We start from the raw sequence: 19,450 nt of genomic DNA on the forward strand, positions 1-19,450 counted from the left end.
AACCCAGACACTGATAGAATCTAAAGTAATTTCTGACATGAAGCTTATTTACTTAGCCATTCCAAATAATAGTGTGAGAGGGATTACTGCAAAGTAGTAGCATACCAAGGCTATTTGAAACTGGTTAGCAATAAGGGGTTTTCCTGTGTGGCATTGTAAAATAGCTTCCTAGGGTAATGAAGAAGGCTTCTCTCTAATCCTGGCATGTCTGAGCTATCAATGCATTCTCAGTCATGTAGCACTAATAGTATTCCACCAGTTTTCATGAGGTATCCACTGTTTATTTAACCATCATTGTTGCATTTGTTTCTTACCAGAAAGAATTTCCAGTTCCTGAACAGTTCAAGACAGCATGGGATGGATCTAAATTGGTCACTGAACCTGCAGAGATTGTGGGCTGACTTCCTCATGCCATACAGCACTTGCTGACCATGACCAGACCACAGCCAGCATAAACAAAGCAGTAATGTAAAGAACTAGAGGTAGCAGTAGTTCACACTGCTGTCATAGACCCTCAAGTGTTAGCTCTGCATGCTAGGAACAATAACACATCTGGCACGCTTTTGTTAGGCATCCCAGTATTTTTCACATTTCCACAGTGTGACTTCACTCACAATTTTAATTCTACATGATGTCATGTGAATATAACAGATTTAAGCCCCCACCCTCCAGTCACTTCACTGGTTTGAAATACTGTATACATTAAGCCAAAATACTGCATGATACACTTTGTTACCATCTTGCTTCAGTGCATTCCTTTTTCTGTTTCTGCTAATCAAGAACAGCATTAAGACTTTAAGATGTTTATTTTTACCTGTTAAGCACTTCCTCTATAATGCAGTAAAAATGTACCCCTAGAAAGTATGCAGTTCCTTGTAGTTCTGTGACAATCGTAATAGGTTTTGTTTTGTTTTGTTTCAAACAAGCAAAAGGACAACTTTCAGCAATGCATTTTACTAACAAAAGATTTTAAAAATTGATATTTTAATCGAACACTTTTCTAATATGTATATTTAGAAGATCCTGATGTTTTCTTGTGAGAGAAGATTTTATTATGGTCCACAGACTTGATGTTGCCCTTATTTCTTGCCAATTAGTAATTCTTTCTAAGCTAAACCCTTGCAGCAAATCACTTGAAGGCTTTTTGCTCCTTTTTTTTTTTGTGAGACAATCTCTCACTCTTTAAAATTTCACATTGTGTCTTGCATCCTAATTAGAAAAACAAGGGAGACCTTAATGTCCATTTCTTTACTAATAACATTAATTTAAAATATTGCTATTGTAGCTCATATTAATTTAAAATATCCTCCTGTTTCTCCCCCACATTTGTAGGACTTACTTAGTTTCAAATACTTCGACAAAGTAAAGCCATAGATTTATGTCATTCTAATTCTAAGCCCAAATAAAGGGGTTATTTCCTATCTAGCCCTTTGACCCTACTTTGTAGTCCCTATTTTACCTGCTTTTTAACAAAAGTGGAGTGTTGTATACATTTGTACTATTTCAGCCCACAGTACTAATAAAATGTTAAAAATTTTAAGTCAGTTTGTTTTCCATCACTTGTAATACTTTGTAACAGTGAAATCACCGTGAGATACTTGCAGAGCTAGTTATAAGCTAAATTTTGTGCCTAATTAAACCTTGAAAGTACATTAATTCTTGAGGGCTTTTAAGCATATCTTTGATTGTAAACCCTATAGAATACAACCAGTAGTGCTCATTCCGTAAGGTTTTGCTATCTGATGTTTAATCTATGTGTACAATGTGTTTGCTTTAATACCTACCATTTTTTTTCAACAGTAAACTTCTTTATGAAATAAAAAGGAAAATGTACTTGTTTAAATACAAAGACTTTCAGAGCTTGCTCCAAGTGCAGTGTTTGTCCTCTATGCATTCTCCTTCTTAAAAGCTGTTTCATAAGCTTAATTGAGAAAAAGTAGCTCCTCCTCTCATTTCATTAAATATTATCACTTTTGCTGCCATAGCCCACCTGACATTGAATAGTGGGCACTCTGCATGCTAGCAGGTAAACCTGAAGTTTCTTGCATTTGACTTAAGTGACAGTGAGAGAACTGAGCTTTTCATGATTCTCACTTCCAAGAGCACCTGTATCTTCCAGGGATTATGTCTAGGGAAATGATGGTGGCCTGGTGCAAGTTTATGTTTGCCTTCTATGTTTAGCTTTTCCCACTGTTTTCCTATATGGCTTTGGGTGTGCCCCTCCTATGTCAACAAACAACAAGTGTCTTATTTTATTTGGATGTGCTTCACATCTGAAAAATGGGCATTGCATACTTGTCATGGTAAAAGGATTTTTGAAGGATTGCTTAATCCTTAAATCACAATTCCTTCCTAACATTCATGTTTCTGAAATAACCAAGACCCAAGTACTTTTTTACTAGTTTCTCAACAGGAAGAAGTCTAATGCAGTAACTGCATGCCTGAAAGTCTGAACACAGAGTAGAATTTGTATGAGGGGAGAAGTTTAAAACGTAAGGAAGAAGTTCCTGCAGACCCAAGGTAATTGCTTCAGCTGGAGAAAAGGCAAGTAAGTCCATGCATTATTGGACAGCAGTACAACAGAACAGGAGAGAGACTTTTCTGAATATGCACAAACAGATGTTATCCGATGCTCTTTAGTCAGCCACATGACAAAAAATCTCTAACCAGCTTTTGCCAGTTCTGGTCCTCGGAAAAAATGTGTCATAAGTTTCCAGTAGATCTGGCAGTTCTTTTGCTACAACTTCTCTTTAGCCTCAAAACTATAGAGGAGTTATAAATAAACAAAATAAATCCGAAGTCCTGATTCTACCCTACATGAATTTCTTTACAATTAAAGTTAAGAACTAATTTCCTGAAAAATTGAGTATACCTTGAGATAAAAATTGTCAACAAGCTGCAGAATTATGACTTGATAAGTCACCTCAACGACGATCAGTTATGTCTACCCAGGCTTCAGCAGCAAGTTTGATCTGTTGACTGCAGCAAGGAATGAACTGCTAAATGCTGAGCATCCCTCAGGTCCAATTTATCATTTCTTTTTACTGCATGCCATTGCACAAGATATCCCCCATGATTTCAGTTCTACTAAAATTGTGCACTAAAATTGTGGTTATGCTGTAAATCAGTGCAGCTGTCATAACAGAAAACAGTGCTTTAGGTGCATATATTGATAGGGAACGAAAGCGTATGGTCTAATCAGCCAGTTCATTTTTATAAATTTGCATGGGTCATATATTCACCAATATAGATGCTGTGAATCGGACAATAAAGTACATGTAAAAGAAGATTTTTTTACTAGGTGTCCAAATGTAAAAAGCCTTTTCCTATGAAGGAAGGTTCTGTTTCTTAAATAGAACCTCTGTAAAAGTACTCAGAAGTAATGTGTACAAGTACCTCACAAAGTTCAGCAAGAGGAAAGGCAAAGTCTTGCCCCTGGGGCACAACCACCCCATATACCAGTAAATGCTGGGGGCTGTCCAACTGGAAAGCAGTCCTGGTGGTCACCAAGTTGACCATGAGCTGGTCAAAAGCCAAAAAAAGGTTGACAATGTCCTGGGCAGCATAAGGAGGAGCATTGCCTGCAGGTCAAAGGAGGTGACCATTCCCTTCAACTCAGTACCAGTGAGGCCACAGCTGGAATGCCGGGTGCAGTGCTGGGCTCCTCAGTGCAAGAGTGACATGGGCTTACTGAAGAAAGACCAGTGAAGGCTCATGGAGATGATTAAGTGACTGGAGCAACTCTCCCAGGAGGAAAGGCTGGGATGGTTGGGGCTGTTCAGCCTGGAGAAGGCTCAGAGAAGTTCTGTAATGTCTATAAATACCTGAAGGGAGAAGAGGATAGAGCCAGGCTCTCTCCTCAGCAGTGCCCAGTGACAGAACTAGAGGCAAGGGGCACAAACTGAAACACAGGACTTTCTCTCTGAACATCAGGAAACATTTTTTCACTATGCAGGTGGCCAAGCACTGGCGTGGGTTGCCCAGAGAGGTGATGGGGTCTCCCTCCTGGGAGGAGCCATCTGGATGTGGTCCTGGGCAACCGGCTGCAAACAGCCCTGCTCAGGGGGCTTGGACCATGTGGCCTCCGGACCAACCCTGCCAACCTCAGCCCTTTTATTGATTCTGTGATACTTCCTTAGTTAATCAGAATATTGTTTACCGAGCATTGATAAGGTCTAATTAGTAATCATCAAACGCCTGGAGGCAGTGACTGCAGGTGTCCACCAGGTGGCAGGAGACAGCGGAGGTCTCGGTCCTCCCCATCTTTGTCTTCCCGGCATCGCTGGGAGACAGAGGGTGCGGAGGATGCGAGTGCTGTTTGTCAAGAACTGTCAAGAAACCCGGATCTCTAGAAGTCATTCTGAGAACAGCGAGAGATTACTTCGGTTTTGAAATTACCATCCTGGTAAAAAAAAGAAAGGCTCGACTGGGATGAACAGGAAAGAAGAAAACACAATTACATGTTACCAATGGTTAATTTTATCTTCTTGGTTTTTGTTTTTTCTTTTTAACACTGCAAAGCATATCTCCATTAAAAGCATTTTACAATTACCATTTTACAAAAACTATCGGATTATCTCAAAAGTAATGTTTAACAGAGCTATTGAAGATAAAGGGGTACTAAATTTCAAGGCTGCATTTGAAAAGAAGAAATCTTTTCAATGTCCATGAGAACAGGGCACTTGCTAAGGCTTCCCTGTCCCACATTTATTATCCAGACAAACCATTCTTGTTACTGTTTTCTGAGCCTTCAATGTATGTGGATCTGCATTAGTTCCTGCAGTGTTACTGTACAAAATGCATTTTCATAAACCCGTGCATCACATTTCTTTCCCATAGATCAAGATTTGTCCATTTTAAATCCTCCAGGGGGTCCAACTCTATATGCATCCTTGGGGCACCCTCCTGACAAGCTATGTGACTCTAAAATGTGGAAGCAGCTGCCACTTTTTTCACAGGCAAATGTTCATTCAATTACACAACATTCTGTCAAGCAGTATAGTTACCAATATACAAGAGAGATTCAGTTCCCCTGCTCCAGCAGGGGATCTGGGCCCACTGCTGTGAAAATACTGCCCAGCAGTAGCTGCTGCCCTCAGGTTTCTATAAACAGGCCCCTGACATAAGAAGCAGTTATTAGATAAAAATCATAAATAACCTTCTCCAAGCAACATTGTGACTACCAGAAAGCAAGAACCAACTCCCTCTTTATGGTTGAAGTAATCCTGACAAATCTTTTTGGGTGCCAAATTTTTGTAGAAGAGAGAACACTCTCTAGTCCACCACCCAAAACTTGGTGGTGATCTTCTGGACTTAACTCTGCTTCCCTAAGTCATGCAGCAATGCCAAGAACCCTACCAGATCACCACTGACCACCAAAGATTCTTCTCCAAATCCCTAGTCCCAGTGCTGCTCCAACAGAGGAACACTCCTATTTTCTCTCTAGGAATACTAAAGAATGTGTTAGAGAATTCGGTAACTAGTAAGGCTTCTGAATGCCACTCTGCTGAGTGAAGTTGTTTTCTGGTTGCTCTTCATTCCAACTAGGTCAAGGTAAAAAGCCAGTAAAAGCATTTACACACAACTCCCCAGACAGTATCCCTAGTGGTAAACAGGCAACAACCACACTAAAAATCTTTGTATTCTAAGATAAAAGTGGAAAAGCTCATTTTTCTCCAGCTGATTTGCTATGGTATTTTATCAACTGTGATCACTAGGGTTCTGTTTTCTGTCTGTATTACAACTGAATTTCCATCTATTCAAAAATGTCTCTGAGGGGACCATGATAGCTTTTAAAGCCAACCTCTCCTTCAAAATCCTCAAGTGGATTAATCAGATTAGTTTCAGTCTAAAAGGCTAAATTGATTTAATTTGGGAGGCAGTTGGGCCATTTTTCTACACAGATATATCTCAGTGCTTTAATTTATACTTCCGTAAATGGGTTCTGGCTCAAGTTCCATGCTCTGTACTTGCCCCAGCAAGGTGTAAAGTTCTCACTCTATGGTGACTCAGTGTGTATGTTTCAGTAATGAAGAAACTATTTAATCAAAATCTGCTTTGAATTTCACTCTGTACATAAACATGCATACATGATACAAATGTGTAAATATCATTAATAGATGTAGGCTGTCAGGCACACCAATAATTAACCACTCTGGAATCACAAGATGTTATTGTTGATTAATGTCCAACAACTCTCATCCAAAGACATTTTAAAAGAGCTCCTATTGCTAGCACACTTCAGCATGATGCAGGAGATGTGATCTGCATCCCTCAAGAAGAGAGCTGAACTTTTTTGTACATCCAGAAGTAACTGTACATCCCATTGTACTTTAGCAATTCCTTGGTTTAAAATAATGTTTAAAAACCTGCCCTGAAAACTTGATGCTAGAATGTGTATCAAAAGTGAGCAAAGATACATCTCTGTAGCTCTGAACAACAGCTGGATTTACACCCCCCTCAAGAGTGACAGATCGGGCCATTCAGCATTATCTATACTTACAGAGCTTAAAATGGGATTCCAGAATCCCCTTAAAGCTTAACTATCACAATACCAGCTTTTAGGTGCTTACCCCCGTCTTTTGATCTAGTTCAAAACATTTCCTCTTGCCTAAATCTTCTAAAGAAGAGGATATTTAACTGCCAAGGCATTCCGCTACTTATTTTCATCAACTCATACAATGAACTACCCAAGATTATCTCCCCTCCTGACTCTGCTCACAAGAGAAAGCCAGATAAAGTATGGAGGAATCAGTGATGCAGAAGATCCTAAGTTCCCCCATATCATACAGCAATGATGGTCTTGTTGACCCTTTGTCACCAAATTAGGCTGTGAGTTCCCCACAGCTGGCAAGGACAGTTGTTAAAGCATCTCTATCATATGCATCGCAGAGTAGATTAACCTGAATGCTTGCAAAATTTGCAGTTTATTTTTTTCAGGAAGAAAAATGAAATACCAATTACTAAAAAGTTTGGGAATAAAGAAATGTTAACATTGTCTCCGTTACCTGTTACTCCCCTTCTCTCTGCTGTCAGTGACTCCATTTTAGCTCTTAACACTCAGCATAATTACATAGTGAGTTACAACTTGCTATGCCCATAATATGCTGATGGTGACCCTAAAATTTGTGTGTGGCTGGCAGCATTGTATGACACCTGCAAGGTCTTGTAATTGTACCTTTGGATCTGACCTGGCTTGTAAAACCTGTAGCCACATACTCATCCAAAAACAAAAAAACAAAAAAAACAAAACAACAACAACAACAACAACAACAACAACAACAACAACAAAAAAAAAAAAAAAAAAAAAAAAAAAAAAAAAAAAAAAAGAAAGAAAGAAAGAAAGAAAAAAGGCCTGATGCCATTCTCCTGAAGGAGAATTTTTTGGTGAAAATCCAATTAAAAAAAATACTAAGTAGACTTCAGCAGATGAAGGAAGAAGGAAAGTATTATAAAAGAAGCTCTGTTATGTTACTTTCACTGTCAGTTTTCCAAGCCAGTTTCCTTCCTTCCCTCCTTCCTTGTCCTTCCTAATCATGCTACAATGTGCAGTTTCCCGAATCATTTACCCATACCGGTTTCACACAGGTCTGTGTTTCAAAACACATGCCACTGTAATTAGAATCCTATCTATGTAACAAGTGCCAGCACCTAGTATAATTGCATTTAATTAAGATGGTATGGGTTATTTGCAAAGCACTTTTGTCACTCCACCTCAGCTTATCTGTACGAGAGACTCACACTGCAGACTGCTTCAGTTCTTCAGACACTTAGAGTTACATGGAAAAATACGTTTAGTTTTAGTTTCTGCTTTAATCTTTTAGTCTGTTTTAGTGTTTATTCAGAGAGAGGGGGAAACTTCCGGGTTTTTTCAGCTGTGCTATTTTCTGTGTTACAACTGGGTAACGCTCCACTTTTACAGTATGTATTAATAGCTCTTTCAGTACGGAGATATGTGAACAACTGTGTTATACATAACTCGTGGGGGTGAAGTGCTTAATAGTGCATAGGAACCTTAAAAATTAATTTGAAGAACCGCGTTTAAACTTGCTGTAGGGCTCCTAGCACTTTGCTCAGCACTATTTGCACGGGAAGAACATGAACCTGACGGGGGAAAACACGGAAAGCGGGAGACAGAAAACAACATCTCTTGAGAAAAATCAAAGTGTAGAAGGGCAGAAGAGAAGGAGCAGCTCGGCACCTTTTCTCCCTCAAAACAATTTCAACCCCCTTCCTATTAGCAACTTCATCCCAGAGGGCGGCTCACACCTGGGAGCGAGCGAGCGGGCGGGCCTGGGCCTAAGTCTGGCCGGGCCGGGCCGAGTGCCGCCGTTCTCCCCGACACCGCCCCGGCAGCTGCGTGTAGAACCGGAGAACCCTGGTGTTTATAGCAAGGAAAAATTACGTGCCTCCTATGCCTGCACGGCTGCCGGGAGACCCCTCAGTAGCTCGGCCAAGCACCGTACGCACCAGCTCTAAGCCGCCATCGCTCCCTCACCTCAGGGGTTGGCGGTCACCTCCTCAACACTTGGACCCGCCCGCGGCTTGGAACCGCGTCCCCGCCTCAGCCCTGGGCGATACCATCTCACGGGGGAGGAGAAGGGGGATGATGAAGGAAGCCCCGCTCTTTTCCGTCACAACGACAGGAAAGGGGTTGCTGGAGAGTGGTACGCTCCTGGTCAGTCGGGGTGCTCGAAGGATTCTGCCCGGTGTTCGCCCGCTTCCTCTGCTTCCCGCCCCCCTCTGCTTTCCTCCTCCCACCCCCCCCGCCCCGGTACATGGTAGAGGCGAGGCGTCTCCCCCGCGCATGCGCGGTGGGCGCAACCGCTCAGTGTCAGCAGGGTTGGAGGAGATGGCGGAGCCCGGTCCGGAGCCGGGTACAGGGCGGACCGGCACCGGGACCGGGGCGGCGATGATGGCGGAGGGCGACAGCGAGAAGAGCGACAGCGTCACCCGAGGGGAGGCCGCCGCTACCGCCACCACCACCTCAGCCGCCACCCCCACCACCGCCGGCGCTGCGTCGTCACCGCCGTGCTCCCCTCCGGCGGCCGTTGGGGGTGAGGGCGGCGGGGCGAAGCCGCTGAGCGCGGCGGAGTACGCGCGGCGCGTTCACCAGTGGTTGTGGGACTCGTACTGCGGGTACCTGGGCTGGCAGGGCTGCCTCCCCGCCCTCCTCGCCTCTGCCGCCGCTGCCGCCTCCGCCGCCGGTCCCGCTCGCCCCGCCGCCTCGCCGCCATTCCCTTCTTCATCACCGCCGGGGGCGGCTGCAGCCGCCGCCGCCTACTATAGCCCCTTCTACCTCTTCGCTCCGGCACCTGCCCACACGGCCACCACCGCTCCAGGGACCCGCGCCCCCACCAGCGCTCCCGTCGCCGCTTGGCCGGGGACGGCGGGCAGGTTGGCCCCTCTGCCCAGGGCGGCCTCCAGCAGCAGCGCTGCCAGCACCAGCGGCACCCCCAGGGAGACGGGGCGGCCGGCAGGTAAGTGGGGGCAGAGCAGGCGGGCAGCAGGACGCTGGGCTGAGCCGCTTCGCATGGGGGAGGAAGGGAGCGGCCCGCCGGGCCCACGGCACCAGTGGGGAAGCGGCTGGCGGCGCCGGGAGCCTCCGGTTTGTCGGAGGCTGTTGTGCGGGGTAAGCAGAGGGGTTGGGAACGGAGCCGTCGGCTTCTCCCTCCCCCCCTTCCCCTTCGCCCCTTCTCGGCAGCGGTTTCGGCTTCCGCCGGGCCCCTCCGACGCCGTTGTAGGAAACGGTGTCTGGAGGAGGAAGCTGAGGGTTTGCGACGTTGTGGGTCGCTACATTCTTCAAACCCGGGCCTGTAGCTGTGCCCTGTGAAAGGGGGTCAGCCCTAATACCGAGTTGGTAAATCCAGAACGTAATCCGTAAGCGGGTTTGAGAGGGTTGACGTGGGTGTACAGCTTAGTACTTGGAAGATGTTTTCATGGCTTTTTTCCAGCGGGACTTGGTTCTGGTGGCCACAGCTTTAAAAGTAGCCTGTTAGATGATGAGAGATGGAGTTAACTTTATCATTTTTGGTGGGCTCTTGGTGCTCAAATAAAATCATTTAATGAAATTGAAGCAGAGAAGTAAAAACGTGCTTGCATTCAACAGGCTTGCAGCGGGAGCTGGGATAAACAAATGCCAGTTTCTGCAGGCAGTGCATAACCTTGCTTCTGTTTATGTTTGTTCGAGAGTAAGACGAACTTCCTCTGGTCACATGGGAGGTTAAAACCTGGAACACAAACATTTATTTCCTCACAAATCTGGGAGTGCCTAAGTGACATTCCCCGAATGTTTGGTAGCAACTTGAGTAATGGTAGGAAGCCGCGGAGCAGAACACTGACTGCTGAAAGACTTTGGAGAAAAGCCAGAGTTCCTGTCTTTCTGTAGGGCAAAGTACAGCATTACGGGTCTGTAACATTTATGAGCTCAGCGGCCGAGTGTGAGGGGAGAATGTTTTTAGTTGCTTTTTCTTTGAACAGATGTTTTTAAACGAGGTTATAACACAAGATAGTGTTTTCTTTAATTGTGCCCTGCTTCTGAGTAATCTGTTGCTTATAAACAGATATTGCCAGTCACCGAAAATTATAATATGTCCAAAGGCTACACTGAAATGATTCTTGGCTTTTAACGTAGTTCTTCAGGAACTAAATCTATTAAAGCTAATGTAGGGCAAGACTAGCATTCCTGCTGCAGAACACGGAACACCTGGCCTTCTTAAGGGAGAGAACTCTGTGTACGACGTAGTGCTATGATACAATTATAAACTAAGGCCGTTGTTGTGCTGGTACTTTGGCTCCGTGTTGCACAGAGATGTATCTGGAACAGCTGAAGTGATTATAGCTCCTTCTTTCCTGCTGCAGATTATTACCCATGCAGCAAGCTTGGCAGGGCAGGTCATGTATCCTGGCCCGATGCCACAGCAGTTTACAAGCCCAGTGTGGTTATGTAAGCTGAAATAAGTGAGAGCTTCTGTTAATGTTGCATATTTTAAACTGCAGCGTCAAAAAATGGAACGGGTAACTGGCTCTTGCAGTTCAGTCTGTGTGCAGGTGTGTTTCAGAGCACCAGTATTAACAGCACTCTGGGCAGTAACAAGCTCTTTATGGGTGGTCATCAAGATTTAAGATGCTTCCTCCCCTCTCTCTTTCTGGCCTTACAGCAGGAGATTACTTAGTGCTCCTCTGCTGGGAACAATAGGGCAAAAAGTGCATCTGAGCCTCGGTTGCCATGTGGCAGACTGGTACAAACCATCTTTATTGCAGGCTTAATGGAAGATGCTAGGCTTTGAGCTGAGATAAATGTGTGTTGCATTTGGCTGTCTCTATCATGGAAATAGGAACCTCTGGCAAAATAGTGGATTTCTGTTGTGAAGAATATCTCAAATCACTGCAAATCTGCCAGAACATAAGGGTTTCCAAGATTTCTTAACATAACAGAGCTTAAATGTTAATTTCTTAGCCCCACTTACCTTCATCCATATTCAGTCATTGAATCTAATGAATGTAATTTATATTGGGCCATTAATGTCAGTGTGTTCATTTTAAGAGAGCAAAAGAATGCTTTTATCTGGTGCTGTATGCTTGAACCAGGATTGCGTGACTGGCTGTGCTCCCTTCTGCTTTAAAGAATCTTTAATTAGAATTTAATTGACAACTTGGGCATGTTTTGGAGATGTGACTGGAGACAAAATAGACTGTGTTTTACTATGAAAGCTGATATATCTGATTTTCCTTTTATCTGAACACTCAGATTTGCTGAAATCTGCTCTCTATGAAGCTATTTTAAATGAAAGAACACAAAATTTGATCCATCTTAAATGTATTCCTGTTCTTCAGCAGGGTGTAATCCTAATTATGAAGTGACTCAGAGTTCTGAAGGTTTAGTTTAATAAGGATATTATATCTTTAAACAATTCAGTGTATTTGAATTTACTCATACATTTTCTGGAATTTTCTTGAAGATGTGAACTGCAATCAAGATCTTGATTATGTTCTTGCAATGAGGTTAATGTGAAACGTTCTTGAGATGGTAGTTTTAAATGTGTGTTAGTGCAGTAAAATCTGGGTAATGTTAACTGTTTCTCTTACAGGTCGAGAGTTCATTATCCCTTCATTGGCACACAGGTTCATAGCAGAGATGGTGGATTTTTTTATTCTGTTCTTTATAAAGGCAACCATTGTTTTAAGTATTATGCATCTCAGTGGAATAAAGTAAGTTGAACAATTCAAAGCTTTGTTATATACAGCCTTAAGCTCTTAATGCTTTTCGAGGCATTGATTATATATATATATATATAAATATGCTTATGTGTATGATGTCAGTCGTCAAAAGCTGATGGAGAAGCATCACAAGGTTAACCTTTTCAATACTTTGTGATTTTTGGATCAGCTTATGGAAAAAAAGACTTTGGTTAAGTGTTTACACAGGCTCACAAACTCCTCACTGAGGATAGATTAGACTTGTAGTCTTACTTGGGGCAGGAATAATAAGATTTTTAAAAAGTCCTTTAGGATTTTCAAAGATAAAAATGGTACTGACATTTGTTTTTTCAAGTAGCCTTTAAAAATGTACTGGATCTGGCTGGGATGGATTTGATTTTCATTGTAGCATCTCCTGTGGTGCTGTGCTTTGTATTTGTGACTAAAACAATGCTAGCCTACAGCACAAAAATTCAGATCCTGCATGCGAGATAGGAATATACTTCTTAAAATACAGCCAGGTTGTGAGGAATGTGATCATGCTGCAGTCATTACAGAGTTTCTTTAAAAGTATAATTAATTGTGTCTATCAACTCTACACTAGACAGAGATTCGTCATGTTGTTCTGTAGCTCATTTAACTCCTCTGGTCTTGGGTTTGTATAATTAAATATTTTGGTCTGATTAGGAAATGAGATCTTGGTGCATAGTCAATAATTCCATTATGTTATAAATATATTTCTGAATCCAGGTTTTATGCTAAAAAGCCTTTCAAATGTTGACTGACTGTAAACTGATACAATACACATAACATCTTTCAGATACTTTAAGCTGCTTCTTGAAAGGTGTGTGGAAGAGGGTTAAACACAAAAGGATAAATATGCCAGTGTAAATAATCAGTGTTTTGTATGCTAAACTCTTCAGTTCTGTTTAGTTGTCGAACCCTCCAGCTCTAGCCTGAGAGTTTTATTTCTGTTTTTAGTAGGCTGATAATTGATACAAAATGAAGTACTGGAAAGATGGGGAACAATTATATGGCTTCTGTAAAATGGTGATGGAGAGGGAATCTCTGTCAGTTAATTTACAGTGTATATTAAACATTACTATTTTTGCAAGAGCCAGTAAGTTGCTTACAAGTAACTTTTCACAGCTTTCTGTGTTGGTTTTTTTTTTTGCTTATGGGACATGGTGTGCTAGAGGCTAGACTGAGGAGTTGTCAGGAAAAAAATGCCTCCTTGCAGGCTCAGAACAGGGCTGAGGTTGTACTGAATAGAAATGCAGGTTGCACCATGCTTTATTCCAGTCAAGAGGAGGCCAAGCAGTACAAATACAGATAGACTGTTGAGAAGAATGACTGCACATTTCTGTGAGTAGCTGTTCTCATTGAGATGGCTGAGTGAAAAATCCTTGCCTGAATACATGATGCAAGTATGGCCATTCCAGGTAGAGAATGCTGAATCTGTGGTTTATCTTGTGAAAAAATGCAGGTGACTGCAAATTGATGCTTTGTTAGTGCAAACAGTTGAAGGTTGCAGTTGTTTTAAGTTAAAAACTTCCTCTTGTATGTCAGGGTGCAAGGTCTCCCATGCTTGCTTAGGGGAGACTTGCACTTTCTCCCTTTGCTGCTTTTCCTTTTTCGTTGCCGCCTCCTCTGTAAGGCAGAGGCTTGGATGCCTTCCATTTCTACGGAGTGAGATGATCACACACAGAATCCCTTATTAATATGCCCAGAAGTGTGAGAATTTTCAGAACAATTCCACAGCTCATTACCTAGGGACACCATTGTGCAAAACTGGTAATAAAGAGTAATCGTAATGAAAAAGTCAAAACAAACTAGGCAGCAACTTGGAAGGGAACCCAGTGTTCTGAATTTCAGTGGCTTGTTTAGTATCAGAGAAGCCAAGGAGCTTTTGTTCTTTTACTAAGACCAGAGCTGAAGGAGTAAAATTCTAGTTCTAAAGTGGTAACCTTGGCAATGGGAGAAGGATGGTTTTAAAGTTCAGTCTCATTTTGTACAGGGACATCTCTAAATTTGCCATGCATTACATCATAGAAGAAATAGATGAAGATACATCCATGGAAGATCTGCAGAAAATGGTGATAGTAGCGCTCATCTACAGGCTACTAGTCTGCTTCTATGAGGTAATTACTCATTAACATTAGCTTCTGTAATTAGTAGTTGTTAGTTGTTTTAATGCATATTTTAAATAATTCTGTTACCATTGGCCTATAAAATCAGTCTTCTTGACAGTATTGTGGATTCTGTTGAAGCTTCTGACTTTCACGCAGTTCCGATGAAAACCATGTTTGCTGGACCAGTTGACAACACGATGTGTGGAACTGATATAACTTTTCTTTTGCAGATAATCTGTATTTGGGGAGCAGGTGGAGCAACCCCTGGGAAATTCTTGCTTGGACTGCGAGTTGTGACTTGTGATACATCTGTACTAATTGCACCCAGCCGTGTGCTAGTCATTCCCTCTTCCAACGTCAGCATGACAACGTAAGTGCTCTGAGCTCAGACTTTGCTTTCGGGTTGGTAGTCTAGAAAGTATGTGATTTGGAAGGAAACACACCAATTTTTTTATTAGGCTAATAAAATAATAATTAGATTGCAAGATACAAGTTGGATTCTGTCATCCAAGAATAAACCAGCAATTAATCATGTCAGTATTTTTCTTTGATGGTAAAATAAGCTCCTGTAAACTCTGGGGATTGAGTTTTGTGCTGTGCAAAACCGAGGTGCTAAACTCAGAAGTACACTACCTGCTAATCTGGGCAGAAAAGGGAAAATAAGACATGTTGTTCTGTTCTCATTTCAGGTCCACAATACGAGCTTTGATCAAGAATTTTTCTATTGCTTCATTTTTTCCTGCATTCATTACACTGCTGTTTTTCCAGCATAACAGAACAGCCTATGACATTGTAGCAGGGACTATTGTGGTAAGAAGAAACGGAATCAGATGATACTGAGATTTCCAGACTGGTTTTGAACATCCCTCTCCCATCCCAGTGAACGAAGATCTACTCCAAAACTGAAATTGAGTTGTCTATCAGAATCTTTTGCCCAAATTAAATGGGAACTAATTTAGAAGGTGAATGTTTTGCTCCAGTGTGATGCCAGCAGCTACTTTCCCAGGTATTGGAGTTTTCATAAATGCCAAAGAAGTCTGGGAGAACCTGTGTGTATTAAATCTGCAAGTATTAACCTCAGATTGACAATAAAGAAGGTGGCTGTATTAACTGCACAAAGGAGCTTCTTTCTTCATCACCCTGTGGAAAGCAGATACCTAGAAATACTCTACCTTAAAAGAAATGTTGCTCCTATGGTTTTGGATGTTGGCAGGTAACTCAGTCCTAAGTTTTCAAAAAAGCTGCCAAAGTCATATGATAAAACTCCGAAGGGAACATAACTACTGTATTAAGACAGGCAAATCATGTTTACTAAATTGCCATGTGTGTAGAGATATGAGCAGTGTTTATAATGTTCTTTTATTATTGCTTCACAGATCACACTCCCTCACCTAAGTATTTTCTCAGAACACTGATGTGAAAAGTATTTTGCATGATTGTTTTAAGCATTGTCACTTACTGCACATGTCAAAACTAATAAAGAGGTGACAAAGCAGCTGCTTTTTCTCTGGGAAGGGTATGTTACACTGCAGTGTTAGTGAAGTGGGGTGTGTAAATAATTTTGGAGCTATAAGCAGTACAGATCATGCTAAGGAAAGAACTTTTTTCCTTCTGTTTCAAGTGAAAGCATTTGTCTATTTCTTGCATATAATACCAAGCAGAACAACTGAATGTGTTCCAGGAGCATGCAGAAAACATTAACTGAAATGTGTTATGGGTGTAAATCTACAGAAATACAAATACTGGTTGTTTTCACTTTGTAATTCTGGCTAACTATTTGTATATTCAGAATAACTTATATACTGAATAAAGAAGCCTAATATTTTGCATGATTAAATAGCTTTAATTTGTTTATTTTCATGTTACTAGTATCTTGGGAAAGGAATATAAGCGTTACTGTTTTATTAAAATTTAAGTATGAGTTTGGAATTCTTCTAGCGCCCAGTTTTTGTGTGCTACTCCCTTAGTTTTAATTTGCCACTTGGCTGAATTTGCCACTACTTTAAATTTCAAACAATGGCCTGGTTGCAAGTAGAAATGTTTGAAAGCTTGGTTCTCTTATCTTTCTCGTCTCTCTTGTCTGATTTCATCAGTAATATGTTAATATTCTGCAATATTTTAATTTGAAAAAGAATGGTGTTCTGTGTATAAATATAAGCACCTGTGTGTGCATTCCCATCTTCATTTACAGTGATATTTCAGAACCAGATCCACTGCATTAATAGTGGGAGAACATTTTCCAATCAGTAACCTCTCTCAGTTACCTCACTACCTCTTTAGATTGTGACTTTCAGGTATTTCTGAAGAAAATATGCTTTCTGCTTATGCTGAGTTTTATCTTTATCAAAATACCTCATCATTTTGAGGGTTACTGTTGCTTTACACCAATGATCTATTATTATGAAAAAATAAGACTTTAGCATCTTCAATGTACAGTTAGCATTAGAGCAGTGTCGCTGACAAGTCTCACTGAAATAATGCCTAAGCAATAAATAGCAGTAAGGTGGACTGAATAAAGCACCTGCTGGAGGTTGTTCAGACCACTTGAAGATGTTTAGTTGAAACAGAAGCTCAGAGATACCACTTAAATGCTCTTTCAGAGAACTGCACTGTTGACTTAAGCTTAAAGTTGAGGCATGGCAATGAGCCTGACAGAAGCTAAGGCTGTTGGAATTAACTTAAATCCCTTGTAGGGTGAGCATTGCCTTTTTTAACAATACCATCCATTTTTTTTACAATTTCACTATGAATATAAAAGAACTTTTGTTCAATGTACTGTAGCAGTGACCTAGAAACCTAGGATTAGGATAGGGAGAGGAAGGGAAAAGCAACACTGCTGGTGTTTTTTTGCTACCAATTCAGGTTTAAGGGAAAGTACCCTGTTGGAGACATCCACCCCTTCCACAGAAGGTGAAGAAAAAAAGTGACAGATAAACACAGAGCCTGTCCATTAAAAAATGTATACATTATGCTGCTGTAAATGCTAGCTCTTAGTGTGTCTTTTTTACACAGTTTTTTTCCCAGTTGTAGGCTGAGTACTTGGCAGCTGACAGAGCTAAGGGAAAAAAAAAAAGTTAAATTTGTTGCACTTTTCAGATACAGACATTGGAAAATACATAACTGCATGTAATCCTTCCACAGCTGCAGTGGCAGGACATGACTGTGTGAAGGGCAGCTTACGTGTGTGGTTTTAAAGTCCAATTGTTGAGGGTTTTTTTGTTTACAGAAACAGCAACTGGAGCTCTCCCCATGAAAGAATTCCACACAACCAGAAGTTTTTCCTCCCACCAAGCCTTGTCCATGCTTAGAAAAGTATCTGGTGGGATAATGCCAGCACCTGTAACTGTACCAGTACCAAGAGCATGGGGATGAACAGCGGAAGTATCAGTGAAAAACCCCAGCAACACCTCTAGAGGCATTTAAAGCTGACATGTTGCACAATTGTAGCTGTAGAACCATAAACTGAACGCTTAGGGGTAGTTCAGCTGTGGTCCTCAGACAAACAAGAGCATTTCTTCTCATTTCACTAGGATGATGTCTGCTGTTCTCCAAGATGCTCCTCAAATTGCTACAAGCAAATAAAACCCAAATTACTCACAGTTGGGTGGACCTTTTCCTCCTCATTTAGAAGGGTTGTTAATGGTTTGTAACATTACCTTTTTCTTTTAAAAAATGGTATAAAAATTAACTGCAACTGGGGCCAGATAGACCAAGTAAAGCTCTCCTTCCTGACAAGGAACCTCTAAGTATTTTAAAATCCTCTAAAGTCAGAATTTCTGTCAAAAAGCAGAGGCTGGAGAAAGCACGTGACATCAAGTGCATCACCTTGTACAGTTAGGGATGCCTTTATCGAGAGTTAAAACTGCCAGACAATATTCCATATTTTTTATTGATGGCATTTATCCCATGGTTTAACATGTTAATTATACTGTAATAAACATGGCTTTAATATTAAACTTTTCCTTATTATCCAAAGTCACCACAGTCCATTTCAGTAAATATAAAAATATATACTTAATACTTTGTACAATACTGGTTTTTGGTCCAAACAAAAATGGATCAGAAAAGCCAATAAACTTACTTTAAGAATTCCCAATTTTAAAGATTTTCTAAATGGATTTAGGCAACTTTGAATAATGGGATTTACATAAAATCTGAGACAATACTAAACAAAAATGGCCATAACACACAAAATTAAGATTTAAATTTCACAGATTTGTTATGCCAAAAAAGTACACAGAGAAACAAAATTGTATTTACACGTTTCATAATAAAATAACAAAGGCGAGACAGGTGATAAAGGGCCGTAAGAATGAAAATATAGAAATAGCATATAATTATTAAATGAAGAACTACAGATCTAACAAGTCCTTAGCATGAATCATCCTTTAATCAGTCTTCCTCTATCAGAAAATTGTAGCGCACGATACACCCAAACTCACTCACTTCACACATACACCAGCACAAACTCAGCATAGGAATCATTCGTTATCAACACTCTCTACTCTATACAGCATCCCTCGCTGATATAATTACAATTTCGAGGCGTCAGGAAACGCGGATGAGCGCACATAGTGGTGCAGATGAGGAGGTATTGTACAAGCCATTCACTGTGCAGGCTCTACTCACGGCTACAGCCAGACCACGCCGAGTCAGTGAAACAAGTAACTTGCTGGAGTCTAAAATAGTTTTGCTTGAGAACGGCCTTGTTGCCAACTCTATTCGTTACAAAAAAAAAAAAAAAAAAAAAAAAAAAAAGAAAAAATTCTAACCGGGGGAGAGAGAAGGGAAGGAAAGGGCAGCAGAGTTTTATAATCCTTTAGGCAGCTCTGACTTCAGCTAACCCAGCATGAGGTACGATCCCAACAACTGAACAATGCAGGGTAGTAGCTGCTTCAGAAGTTGCTTTACCGATGGGGTGATTATTTTCTACGTCTAACTGCAATCTTTATCTTCCGACCAGAAACTGAAGATCCAGAGGCAGAGAAAGCATTTTTCCCATTAGTCCTATCAAAAGAAATTAGTAGTTCAGAGTTTAGGACAGTGTAGCTGAAAATTCAGTAGCAGCACTGAGTAGATACTCCAGAACAACTGTTTCATAGTCTTGTCTCACTAGTTAT

At 41.3% G+C, this 19,450-nt stretch overlaps 3 protein-coding genes across 7 annotated transcripts in view; 2 read left to right on the forward strand and 1 right to left on the reverse strand.

Moving 5' to 3' along the window:
- CAP2 (cyclase associated actin cytoskeleton regulatory protein 2) overlaps positions 1-1,540 on the forward strand; it is a 67,491-nt gene extending 65,951 nt beyond the window's left edge. For all 3 annotated transcript variants that reach the window (XM_030445277.1, XM_030445276.1, XM_030445275.1), the window contains one exon: positions 318-1,540. In XM_030445277.1, the coding sequence (XP_030301137.1) occupies positions 318-401 (84 nt within the window). In that variant the 3' untranslated portion in view covers positions 402-1,540. The remainder of the gene's footprint in view (positions 1-317) is intronic.
- A 7,272-nt stretch (positions 1,541-8,812) lies between these two features.
- Positions 8,813-16,519, forward strand: FAM8A1 (family with sequence similarity 8 member A1). The gene is made up of 5 exons (XM_030444060.1): positions 8,813-9,479; positions 12,090-12,210; positions 14,216-14,339; positions 14,561-14,700; positions 15,020-16,519. Exons 1-5 carry the CDS (start codon positions 8,852-8,854, stop codon positions 15,162-15,164), a joined length of 1,158 nt encoding a protein of 385 aa, XP_030299920.1. The 5' UTR covers positions 8,813-8,851; the 3' UTR covers positions 15,165-16,519.
- Positions 16,520-18,199: 1,680 nt separating this feature from the next.
- The window catches only part of NUP153 (nucleoporin 153), a 45,664-nt gene continuing 44,413 nt past the window's right edge, over positions 18,200-19,450 (reverse strand). For all 3 annotated transcript variants that reach the window (XM_030444058.1, XM_030444059.1, XM_030469656.1), the window contains exon 22: positions 18,200-19,337. In XM_030444058.1, the coding sequence (XP_030299918.1) occupies positions 19,253-19,337 (85 nt within the window). In that variant the 3' untranslated portion in view covers positions 18,200-19,252. The remainder of the gene's footprint in view (positions 19,338-19,450) is intronic.

Source organism: Calypte anna, chromosome 2 (genome assembly GCF_003957555.1).
Source record: "Calypte anna isolate BGI_N300 chromosome 2, bCalAnn1_v1.p, whole genome shotgun sequence".
Taxonomy (NCBI): domain Eukaryota; kingdom Metazoa; phylum Chordata; class Aves; order Apodiformes; family Trochilidae; genus Calypte; species Calypte anna.

What these genes read in the sequence shown, in the direction of transcription:
- FAM8A1 (XM_030444060.1), top strand. Translation starts at nt 8,852, where the DNA reads ATGGCGGAGCCCGGTCCGGAGCCGGGTACAGGGCGGACCGGCACCGGG. An exon ending in ATGCATCTCAGTGGAATAAA is followed by an intron (nt 12,211 to 14,215) that starts GTAAGTTGAACA and finishes CATTTTGTACAG; the next exon opens with GGACATCTCTAAATTTGCCA. An exon ending in TACTAGTCTGCTTCTATGAG is followed by an intron (nt 14,340 to 14,560) that starts GTAATTACTCAT and finishes TTTCTTTTGCAG; the next exon opens with ATAATCTGTATTTGGGGAGC.